Source organism: Brachionichthys hirsutus, chromosome 10 (assembly GCF_040956055.1).
Source record: "Brachionichthys hirsutus isolate HB-005 chromosome 10, CSIRO-AGI_Bhir_v1, whole genome shotgun sequence".
NCBI classification, from domain to species: Eukaryota; Metazoa; Chordata; class Actinopteri; order Lophiiformes; family Brachionichthyidae; genus Brachionichthys; species Brachionichthys hirsutus.
This window is the reverse complement of record NC_090906.1, coordinates 12,727,194-12,739,527: the sequence shown is the minus strand read 5'-3', so window position 1 is coordinate 12,739,527 and position 12,334 is coordinate 12,727,194. Positions and strand designations below refer to the sequence as shown.

At 45.8% G+C, this 12,334-nt stretch overlaps 1 protein-coding gene across 1 annotated transcript in view; it reads right to left on the bottom strand.

The window, feature by feature from the left end:
* Positions 1-351: 351 nt before the first annotated feature.
* pknox2 (pbx/knotted 1 homeobox 2) overlaps positions 352-12,334 on the bottom strand; it is a 29,032-nt gene continuing 17,049 nt past the window's right edge. Inside the window, 11 exon segments of the mRNA XM_068744498.1 lie at positions 352-1,195; positions 1,574-1,788; positions 1,986-2,128; positions 4,771-4,869; positions 4,872-4,962; positions 6,256-6,261; positions 9,801-9,816; positions 9,882-10,125; positions 10,591-10,769; positions 11,355-11,431; positions 11,547-11,666. Of these exon segments, the coding sequence (XP_068600599.1) occupies positions 352-1,195; positions 1,574-1,788; positions 1,986-2,128; positions 4,771-4,869; positions 4,872-4,962; positions 6,256-6,261; positions 9,801-9,816; positions 9,882-10,125; positions 10,591-10,769; positions 11,355-11,431; positions 11,547-11,666 (2,034 nt within the window).

The following is a 12,334-nucleotide window of genomic DNA, read 5'->3' as shown; positions in this document are numbered from 1 at the left end:
CCCTGGTGGTTTGGCTCTGTGAAGAGACAGAGAGTGCAGTTAGAGCTATAGGAAGTACCACAGATCGTTCTCTTTCTCTTCTCTCTAGCTTGTGTTCTGCTTTAGCCGATGCTTTTAACAAGACCTTTTAGAAATGTTAACTATGTTCAGTTTGGGTTCAAAAACAGAAAGAACAAGTGATGAGGTAAAGGACAAAAAAGACAGAGAAAATGATAGAACAATGTTTTCACTTGGATGAGCTTACTCTGTATTCAGTGGGAGTATCTGAGTTACTTATTTATGTATTTAGAGGTTTCAAAGAGTTAAAAGACTCCCATTTAATTTCCAGAGCATGTATCTGTCCTCTGTAGGTCACTTAATAATTTTTTGCGCATCCCAGATGATGTAAATGAAAATAGCCGCTAGCAGGATGCGTTTGAGAGTGTAGATAACTGTTACGCTACCGAGGCTCATGTTCTCCTCCACGAGGGGCCTCTTCTCGCTGCAGTTCACCGCTCGTCCCTGAGCCGCGCCCAGGACTGTCATGATATCCACCAAGGTCAGCTTCCCTTCCTCTTTGGCCTCCTCCACCTCCTCTGATAGCTCCATTGCAGCCTCTTCCCGCTCCTCCAACTCCTCTTGGGTGAGCATTGCGTTCAAGCCCTGCCCTGCCGCGCCGTTCCCGACCTGAGGTGGCGCCAGCGAGCACAGCGCCCTCACCTGCCCGTACGACTTCAGGTGTGCTACGTTGGCTCTCAAGAAGAGCAGCAGAACATTGAGGTCATTCAGCGGGCAGGTCAGCCTGCGGTGGTTGACGACGTCCAGAGCCGGGAGGAGCTGGTACACCGAGATGAAGGAGGTGTCCCAAACGAAGAGCCGGATCAGGCTGAAGAGGACTAGAGGAGCCAGCAGGACGTAAATGGCGCCGTTGGCTACGCTGATCACCTGAAAGACCAGCTGGCCGATCATTTTGCACTGAACGAGCTCCGGAACCCAGCCCTGATCGCGCAACATGCCAGTCCGGACAAAGCAGCTGAATTCATCCTGCATGAAGGCGGAGAGGTGGAAGGAGGCCAGGTAGAGGCAGGCCGCAGTCATGAAGGTGAGGAGAAGGAAGCCCCTCAAGAAGAGCATGCTGACAAGGAAGTAGGAGTTCTGCTTGCACTGCATGTATCTCTCCAGCAGGGGGTACTCGAAATACCGCTTCCTCTTGGCCCTGCAATCAGACGTGGACAAGAATCAGGGAGAACGTACAAACTCCGCACAGATAGGATTTTAACCCGCTACCTTCTCGCTGTGAGTCGACAGCGCTAACCACTACGCCACCGTGCCACCCATAGAGATTTTAAAGGACAGGGGAATAGCTCCTCGGTACAATTTGTCACTGACAGATTGTCAATTATTGGAGCTGTGACATGTAAGTGATTAAATTCCAGTTCAGGGACAAATCAACACTTTAAAACTTTCTGAACTTTCCGTCCAAACTTCCACTAGGATGAGATTTTTCTTTATTTGGACAAAAACAATTACATCCCCCCCCCCCCCAAAAAAAATGAGCAGTGCTGCTCTGATCCAACGTGCACTGGACGCTCACCGTTGCAGTTCAGCTTGGAACGTCAGCGGGTTCTTCGTGTTCTGCCGCATGTCCAGGATGCTCCCGGCCAGACGCACCGAGCGGTTGTACGACTTGTCCAGTTCGTCGATTATGAAGAGGAGGTCTGAGCCCAACGTGGGCGTGACGAGCTGCCGCCATATCAGAGCTGGAAGGTACATCAGCACCGCCATGGCCATGAGCGAGTAAGGAAACATCTGGTGGATGAAGGAGGGAGATTTACAAATCAACAATGATACGTCCAGGTTAGATACGTTCAACACACGCACACAAAAATAAATCCACTCCTTACATTTATTACAAAGTTTTGCATCAAATAAACCATTTAGTTTCTTCCGCTACTCCCTGCGGGTATTAAAAGCGAAACGAGCTTGATCAGAATTGATTAACTTACTTTGTGTACCCACAGCGAGCGTTCCTCAAAGCTCCCGTTGCTGTCGAGCTCGTGATGCATGAGCGAGTCCCAGCAGTACGTGTCGACGTAGCCGGCCTGCTTGATGGTGAAATTGCTGGGAGGGAAACAGCTGATCTGAGGCCCTGCAGAATAAACAAACGTTGACGCGCAGCCTCGTTTGATCCTGTATTAACAATTTGCCTTCAAGCAGTCTCTAAGCACTTAATATCTCTCTCTCTCTCTGACACGCACGCACACACACACACAGCACAGTACTGGAGGTCCACGACCACACACACATGAGCTCTTTTCAGTTCTTTACGTTTTCACTCCGGAAATCGTGCACTTCTCGGTGACAACCTGGTATTTAGAAATGCTCTGGGATTCTAAAAACAGTTTGCAGCGCCTTATATTTAGTTCACCTTGATATAGCCGCATTCAGTCCAACCACATGGACCCTCTGCTTTCCAAAGCCTGCTCCACCCTTAAACAGAGGCTAGGAGGAGGCTTTGGGTGCGCCTGGATATTTCAGAGCAACAGAAACATCTCTTTTTCCAAGCCACCCTCACATCTGCTCTGCAAGGAGAAAAACTGCCTCTAATTTAGTGTCAGAATGTCAATTCTCCTGCCAGTCCACCTCATTATAAGCAGCCATTACACGGCCCAATTACACACGGATGTGTGCGTGTGATCAATTAGCTGCATTTTGACTTGTTGACAGTGAGGACTAAAATATAATTATGGCACTTGAGGTAATGATTGACTATATTAATTTATAATTCTGGCAAATTCTGGCAGTTGAGGTCATGTTGGAATACATGATTTTAAAAAATGACCTTTAACAAGTGTTTAAATTTTTTATGCACTTTTTTATGTGTTAAAAAAGTGTATAATTCTGTCCCAAGTTTTCTTTTTTCAAATAAATAAATAAATATTTAGCATAAAGAAAAACAAATCAAAACATTTCTTATTTTGGTTTAGGGATAGGGGCTTGATTTGAAACCCTGCTGGGAATGAAACACAGCGAGGATAGAAGGAACCCAAACATGTTGACATTAAGGTCCCATGTCTGGTGACAATTGTTTTTTAATCTAAATGCTTAATTGTAGAAAGTGAATGAAACCCATGAATCCTAATGCTGAGGTTTGCAAAGCGTTTGCTTATTTTGCACGGCTGCAGGAGCGCTGCTTAATCGGGACGAGGCACACCTGTCCCTCATCATCATCATCATCGCATCAACCTCCGCCTACTTAAGCCTTGCTCTGAACCTCCTGCTCCTAGCCAGGTTAATGCAGGGGTCTTAGACATATCAACGCATTTCCATGTGCTTGGTCACAGAATGATCAGCTGTGTCACCGGCCTAGAGATAAACGTTTCGCTTTACTTCAGACACGTCGGACGCTTCGATCCTCCGGCTGAGGCGCTGCAGTTCTGACACGAGCTGAAGCACGCGCTTCCAAGCAGCTTGGCGTTTCCACTTTGCTTGTGAGTGCACGTGTGTTTGTGCGCATGTTACACAACAACAGCCCGTGGCCTTCTCATGTGTTCCTTTCATGAAAGCTTGTTAAATGTCCCCCCCCGCTACTCCAGCCCCCGTAAGTTACTTGGCACAGAGACGGAGCCTAAATATTTGCCACGGCTCCTATTTGCTACTCCCACGCCACAATTACATCTTCCATATTGGCAGATCCCCCCCCCCCCCCCCCCAGTTTGTGAATGCTGTTCTCAATCTCTCCCCCCCTCCCCCCCCCAAGCAATTGGCATCAGGGGCAGTGGGCTGATTTCAGACCAGCTCAGACGAGATGCCGTTTAGTTCAAAGTGAGGAGAATCAGCCTCCTCTGCAGAGGAACTGTGCTCCACTGGTGCCACGTATGCTTTGGATTGGCAGACATGTGTTTAGTGAGCGAGTGTGGAAAGACTTGAGAGAGAGAGAGAGAGAATTTTGTTGCTGCAGCCAATGAAAGTGGTTTAAATCAATGTTTCTGTTTGTCTGCTTTCTTGAGCATCTAAAACGCATCTTTAATTCCACCTGTGTGTATTGTACTGTTTGTTTGTACACAAAAAAGTACAGTTACACAAAACTTGGCAGAGTTTTGGGCCAGGAAAGAGCTTGTTCCATATTTAGTTGCAGATTCAGATAAAATAAAATAAAAAAAGTGCATGAGGAGCACGGGTCAGACAAGCGAACCAGGTGTGTGGTTGCGTGACGGCGCTCTAATGATGCTAATGAAGTCAGCCCGGAAAGTCGTCCTCGTGAGAGGCGTTCGAGTCCCTTTTCCCTTTTGCTTCACGGCATCAGAGGTTTAACGCAAGTGCTGCATAATTACAGCTCTTATTTTTACTGCGCTCAACTTCGGTTTTGAAATGAGGATTAAGACTAAATCCTGCCGGGGAAACAAAAGGACTTGTGTGCAGGAGTTTTAACTCAACTGAGACGCGTCCATCCTTTTCTTTCCATGGGAGTTGCTGGAGCCGATCCCAACTTGCTCTTAGCCAGAGGCGGGGAACACCTCGGAGGAGTCGCCAGCCTCGTGGCTTATCTTAATACACTTGACATTTCTCATTACAGGTTCAACTTAAAGGCATAGTCAAGGAAGCAAATAATAAACAACGCGAGGACAAACGGGGGGGGGGGGGGGGGGGGGGGGGTAATTTTAAAGCCCACAAATAAACGATCAGTTGAAACTTCTAACAGAAAACTAAAGTTAGCGGCCGAGCTAAACTGTGGGTCCGATGGGAAAGGCAGGGCGGTGGGCGACACTAAAGGAAAAGACGGCTGCTCACCCAGAGAGACCTCGCGGGCGAAGGCCATGCACACGAGCATCAGGGGAAGGCCGACGGACACAAACTTGATGACCTTGTCTAGAGGCAGCTCCAGTTCCAGTGGCTGATCCGGTGTATCCCGGGGCTGTCCTGCAGCAGGGCATCAGATAGCATGGCCTTGGCCGCTTCCTTCGCGATGGACATTTTGAGTACCTGCCCAGCGATAAGAAGACATTCCAGGTTTTGTTTTTTTTTCTTCCTCAGATATGTGCACGGTAAATAGAAGCAGACTCTTGACCCCCACGTGCACAGCTAGTCTTTATATGCTTATTCTTCATGATGCGATATAATACAATCTACTGTAATCAGAGAAAACCTCCAGAACTTTTTTATGTTTATATATTAGATACAATGAAAGTGACTTACCTTTATGTCCTAACTTTAATTTTGTGGTACACGTAGAAGTGGATCTGCTATGCAGTAGAAGCCTGCTCTGTGTTGGACAGCTCTTAAGTATTCAGGGAGGAGGTTGGATCTGGGCTGGTCCAGGCCCGACCCGGACTGCCTCTAATTACAGGGGTGACATCTGGGAGCATGTAGGATGTAGGTGCCTAGATTACACTGAATGCAGCAGACCTCGAGTACGCAACACTGGGCCATGCAGTTGTGTGTGTGTTTTCTGGGTCTGACCACACTACAAGCCAGGGTGGCAGTGGCCCACTTCAAACAGCTGAACCAACGCCAGTGGCTTTTGCAGGCTCTGTCATTCTGAGGCTATTTTTTGCTGCAGCTGAGCCTCAGAGCTAAAGCTGCTGCTGGGATTCTGCACCATCCGGCCGGGAAGCATCGGACCTCTGCAGTACATGTTTCCATGTACTGAATTCTGATGCACAGAATCAGAAGAGCGCTGAAATTAAGACAACATTTTAAATGAACCCGACACGCGATTTGTGTGAGACGTATCTATCTATCGCAGTCGTCCCAGTTCTCGTTTGTTATGTAGTGATAATAATGATCATTTTTGAACAGTGCTTAAAATGATTTTCTTGCTATTTTTTTGCACAGCAATTCCCCCCCCCCCCCCGGCAACATAAAGTAGTTTATTGTTCACGCTTCCTGACGTGCAGACACAATCTTCTTTTTTTTCCAGGATGGCGTTGAGATGAAAATGCACAAGTGGACTGAGGGTCGCCCGTTTTTGTTTGCTTGTTTGTTTGTCTGCAGAAAACAATCTGAAAACATTATTAACAGATGTAAATAATATTTTCTGGGTCATGTGAGTCAAGAGCGAAGGAAGAGTAAAGTTTTCTTTTCTTGATGCGCTTTGCAAGGATTTTGTGAATTTATTAACATAAGTAACAAGAGTTGTCATAGTCTATGAATATTTATGAATATTCCATATGTCATGCGTCTTCACCTCCCTCTCTTTCTATGTCTGTGTGGGAGGGGGCGTGACTTCCTGTAGCTACGCACCTGGATGTCCTCCCCTCATGTGTTTGTGTTGACTTCTGGCTGTCTTCATTTCCCCCCCATCATGTCTTCTCCAATTTTTTTGCTCTTCTGTTCATATTCGTATTCTGAATATGAAAATGTGGAATGTCACAAATTATATTATAATATAGTGGAAAGTATAAATCTAAGTTCCGTGATCTGTACTTTAACTGAAATTGTTCGATGAAATTGAATAATTACACAAGGATACAAGCAGATGAGGAATTTTCTCACTTTTCTTTTTATTTTATGTTAAATATTTTAATTGCAATGAAATATAAAATAATTATATATATTTTTTTTACTTTCATATTTTTTTCATGGATATCTGGATCACTTAAATAGTAGATAAAGGTATTTTTTTTTAGAGCATTGTCTCCTCATTGCAACGCTAAATATCCGATCACATTATACCGTTTTATACCAAATGAAGAGAAGGGAACTGCTGCAATTAAAGATGGAACTTCTTCAGGAGCGCAGAAAACAAGTATGCAATTATGCAAACGTCGCAGCTGCAACAATAGACAACAGAATGCGGAGTTCTGCGAACACCCAGAGGGAGGATAACCCCCCCCCCCCCCCCCCCCCAAGAAACGCTTATACGTGGTAGCTGGCTGGAAAAGTGTGCGAACGGGCGTTTCACAGTCAGTTAAATGACAGGCTAGAGTTGTAACCAGTGGGTGGAGGGCCACGTGATGGGAAGGGGAGGGCAGTTAGACCAATATTTAGGCTGCTCGTGCTGTAATCTGTAAAGGCGGGCTACAAGCAGAGCGATGCTGCCTCCAGATATGTGCGTTATTGCGTGGGTTCTCTCCCTTCTGTGGAGCGATGGTGTTGCAGTCGGTCTCATCATTCACAGCCTCTCTCACCTGTGGGAGGAAGTCAGAGAACCCAGAGCGCACAGAAAGGGCCCCAGGTCTGGATTGGAATCCAGAACCTTCTGACTGCGTGGGCAAAGTGTTCACCAATGCAGGACTGTGATGTCCTTTAAAGTTTTAAAATGTAATGTGACTTCAGGTGGTGTGATGATGATGATGATGATGAGTCCTGATGCCTTTATCCAACTGATCTCAAAGATATGCTTACTTGTTAAACGAACACATGGGTCCATGCTGGACCGAAACCCCATTAAAGCATGCGGGGTTGGATGAGAGTGGGTCGGAGTGAGCATCCTGGACCCACCGGATGATGCCAATTAATGAGGTAGAGAATTCCCATTTGTAATCAATCCTTGCCAGTTGAATCTGCTGTGTACTTCAGGTTGAGTTGAGAAGGAGTTTCAGATCTTTAAACTCTTCTGACGTCACCGATGCAAACATTCCCAGTCAGGAAGGCAGAGGAACTCAACCGGCATCCCAGCGCACCTACAATGGGCACTTGCGCATCAGAACTGGACCACGGAGCAACAGAAAAGGGTCCGAATCCTGAATACCGCTTTCATTCACACATCGTGTGAATGGCTTACCAGGAGGAGAGACGGACCGAGGATGCACCATGCGGATGTTACTTAATGCAGCCTCATAGGTAGCACGTGTAGCGCGGTTAGCTGCTCGGCAGAGGCTTGTGCTCTGAGCGCTTTCCAAGTTCAGGGAAAATAAGCAGAATTTTGACAAAGTAAAACTCTGTACCTTTACATATTTTAATTATCAAAACTGGCCTATTGAAACACAATAGATTATGAGAACAAAGTGTACAAATGAAATAGAAATATTCCCTATAGTCTGTCACTTGCTCCCTATAGTCTGTCACTTGCTCTGGAAGATCCATTTAAAAATAATAATTGAGAAAATAAATGACATACTTCACGATGAACAATCAGAACATTCAATAAAATGTTTTTTCTTCTTTTTTTCCAGACATCTTCACATTAGAAACGAGCAACTCCATTTGTGTGTTTCAGTACAAAACAGAGAGACGCGCTTGTTTCACAGCTTCTTCAAAATCCTTCACATAAAATTGCAAGAGAAATTACTACTGAGGGTTTTTTTTTTTCTTTTCTTCCATTTTCAACAAAATTGTTTTCTTGTTTGAAAAAGTTTGTCAGCAAATGACAGCGGCTAGTGTGTGTGTGTGTGTGTGTGGGGGGGGGGGGGATCCAAAGTCTTTGTCCATCCTCTGTCTGCTGATGTTGGCGATGAGGGGGGGGGTGAGACAGTTTGTAGTGCCATGCTTTCATTTTGTGACAGATTCAACCGAGGTAAAAAAAAAACAAACACAAGCTAAATTTACTAAAAGGTCGATGGTAGAATTCAAGTCTGTGCATCGCCGCAAGATAATAGACTTATTCAGAAAGTTTGCAACATCAACAGAAGCCGTTGTCGTCGTCACGCTTTTCCTTCAGCTGCCTTCTGAGCCCCCGGAACATGAACACCCGATAAATATGCAACCAGAATGCAAACATAGGAAAGCGCTAATCTACACAACATAGTTGCAGTCTGTATGCACTGGGTTACTACTCGTGGAAAAATAAAGAATTAGCTCGTATCAAAGGTCGTGCTGGAGCGGTGAGTCGAGTGTTTTCACTCATGAGGAAGAGACATGCCGAGTGTTGTTCGACCTGAGAGTCATTCAAAAAGGCATAAATGATGTGGAGGCAACTTCTACACATATTTGGACAGCGCTCCTTTCTTTCAACTCCTCACATTTCTCCTAGTGAGCAAACTATCTCCTAGAAGGTCTTGCATAGAGCATACGCAGCTCTCACCCCCCCCCCCCCCCAGCAACCGTGTTTTTTTAAGTAGCAAGTATACTTGCATCCATCCAGGAGCCAATGGCAGCATTGGTCTTAACCCTGGGTGTGGTCAGGGGCGCTGTAAAGAAATAAAGTACGAGAGTGACGCATGGATTGGCTCTGAATCATCATCTGAATCCACGCGCACATTTTCACAGTCAAATTCTTAACCGCTTAATCCGAAATCCGGGTTGTGGATATCTACTGGAGCCTATCCCAGCAGTCTACGGGCAAGAGGTGTGGGGGGAGGTACACCCTGGACAAGTCGCCAGTTCATCGCAGTCACAAGCAAAGTTATTTTCGCCCTTTCTTTATATTTGCATGACATCAGGATTTGTCGCTGTGAACCAGGAATCCGTATCTGACATTTTTGAGAGTGGAAAAAGCAAACAAATCGAAGCGATGTTGTTTTACACACGTGCAGGGTCAAAAGGTTTCACACCTGAATAATCAGCATGTTGTACGTGGGACTCCTGGAGGCTCTTCTTTTTCCTGTTCAGTTCATTGCTATGCAAAAAAAAAACACCTCCTGGAAATGTCTCTGTTCTGAAAGCATCCACTTTACTGTAATCAGGAATAGTCTCGCCAGCAGTCCTAATCTGGAAGTAATCTGAGCTTCCACAGCGTTTGCGTCCACACTTAATGAGTCTCTGAGGAAACAGATGCACGACTGTCCAAATATTTCATGAGCTCGCTGCATGAAGACATTCAATGTTCAAATGACGCAACACGTAGTCCGGATTAAAACTAGCGCCTCCCCTCTGTGTTCCTGGTCATGATGGTCATGAAGGACGCCACCATGGCTGTGCAGAAGAGGAGTTCGGAGAACTCGGCCCTTAAATACTCTCATAAGTCACTCAGCATCAGAGTCCGAGACTGAATGGAGCCGCACTGAGGGGTCAAAGTTCACGCAGTCTACTCCAGTTCCTCTCGGTGCTCCATGCTCAGATCTCGTCTCCCCCTGCTGTTTTCCTCTTCTCCTTCCTCCTCCTCTTCTTCGTCCTCCATCCCTTCCTCCTCTTCCTCCTCCTCTTCCTCTTCGTCCTCTTCTTCAGTGCCGTCCATGGAGTCGTCAGCTCCCAGCATGGCTTGCTGCATGGCCAAGGTGGCCGAGTCCGATGACAGTGATTGGAGGCTGTCCATACTCAGCGGGTCTGGAGAAAACAGGAGAGGTTAGGAGGAGGCAAGTCCGTCCGTCCGTCCGTCCGTCCATCCGTCCATCCATCCATCCATCCTTCCATTCATCTTCTTGTAGATTAAACAATCTCATCTACAGCCTCTTTTCCACTTTGCAGATTGCGGTTCTGCTGGAGCCGATCCCAGCTTGCTACGGGCGAGACGCAGGGTACACCTCGGACATGTCGCCAGCGACTCGCAGGGTCACACACATAGACAACCAACCAACCACGCACACACTCACACTACATTTATAGTTTTAGGAGTCTCTGCTTTTCTGTTTCTGACTTTTGGCTTCACATTTTCTCAGATACATAAAAAGAGTCAGTAGTGCCACCTGGTGGTTACAAAGGATTACATGCATGTATGCAAATAGCAATTACTATTTAGGAAGATGAGAACACTTTCTATTTATTTTTAGGGAAATTCAACTTGTGCCGTACTGTCAGAGTTGTTCCCTGTTTGAGATCTGTGTGTCTGCAGAACTCCGGCCACGATGGAGTCAGGCCAGAAGCGCTGTGTTGGACGGTGCTGGGACTTCATCTTCTTGGCTTTAGGAGCTGGGTCAGGGTTACTGGCGTCCAGCATCGGCTGGAGAATGCGCCGACGTGCGTTGATGAACCTGTGGGAACAAGGAGAAAGGAAGTTAAATCATGGAATATGGAAGAAAGACTTGCACGTCTAAAAACGGCAAGGTTGGGAACAATCACATGTCAATGTCCAGAAGACTTTAGAGTAACACAGATTAAACCTTTGGAAAAAATATTTGCATCTTCTGGAATCATTTTTGAGAGTGATGTTCAGGCACCACTTTAAGGATATAAACATCATGATTATGTTTTTTACAGAAACCACTTAAGACGCACGATAAAATTTTACTTGCAAAAAGTGTTGAGGGAACCTCAATAAGTTTAACCTATTTAATACATAAATGCTAATCTACTTATTTTAGTAACAACCATCAGATTTTCCAGATTTAATCTTCATACATGACAAATATCCATGAGTATGTTCACTTTACAACAGAAATAGTTGAACTTGGAGGACTGTCAGAGGGAATTTATATGCACTTTTTATGTATGACCAGAAGATGGCGCTACATCACCACTATTATAAATGTTCATCCTCATATGAGCAAAGTCTCCAGTCATTTCTACCATAGCACTGTGAGGTGGACACCTTGTTTCACACGAGGACGGCATCTTACCAGTTGTTGACTTGCAAAAGGGTAAGATTTGTCTGAGCAGCAATTTGTCTTTTCTCATCTTCTGTTGGGTACGGGTGCTGAAAGAAGACGGAATCTATTGATAGAAGGGACTCTTACTGTAGCCCACTTATTACCATTTCAGATTAATGTAAACACCCCCCCCCCCCCCAGACACGACCCTCTGTGCCTCACCATGAGATGCTGAAAGAGCCAGGAGCGCATGATGTTGGTGGCGTGTTTGGGAAGGACCCCCCTCTTATTCTTGGACTTCTTGTCTTCGCTATCCAGCAGAGAAGACAGGTCCACATTTACCTTTACAGAAAATTCCAACGATGGGAAGAGAAAAAGGACCGGATGTTAGGGTAGTTATTGTTGCCAAGGAAACAGAGGGAGACCATCAATTACCTCTCTCTTTTGGTATAGCAAGGGCAGAAACACCTCTTCGAGTGTCACCATGGTAACTGAATTTGAGTAATTATACTTAAAATACAGCACCCTTGACTGAGTGGAATCCGGAGAGGGTCATTAGACAATTTGATGCTTGGAGAGCAGTTTAAAACGTGACAGGTCGGACAAGCCTGCGGTCAACAGTTTCAGAGTGGAGCTGAATCAGCGCGACGCTGCCGTTAAGTGCGGCTGTGTTTGCTCAGTTTTTAAATTGTGCTGACCCGAGCCCCTCTTCAGTCAGAAAGTGTTCGGGCGTTATTGGTTGAGGAGATCTCACAGTTTACAAAGTCTTTGACAAAGTGACGCCACGCGTTGTTGTGCTTCTTTGCTATTCAGACAGGTGATGGTCATGAGGGGACTGGCGTTTGATTGAACTTAATGTAAAGTCACAAGTAGAGATTAAAAAACAGGTGTTATCAGTCATGGAGCTCCATTTTTGTGCAACAACTAAAATGTTTTATTTTGACCAAATCCTGCTGCAGAACTTTCCTTCACCCTCTGCCATCCTCATTGGCTTATAAAATCCCTCCCAG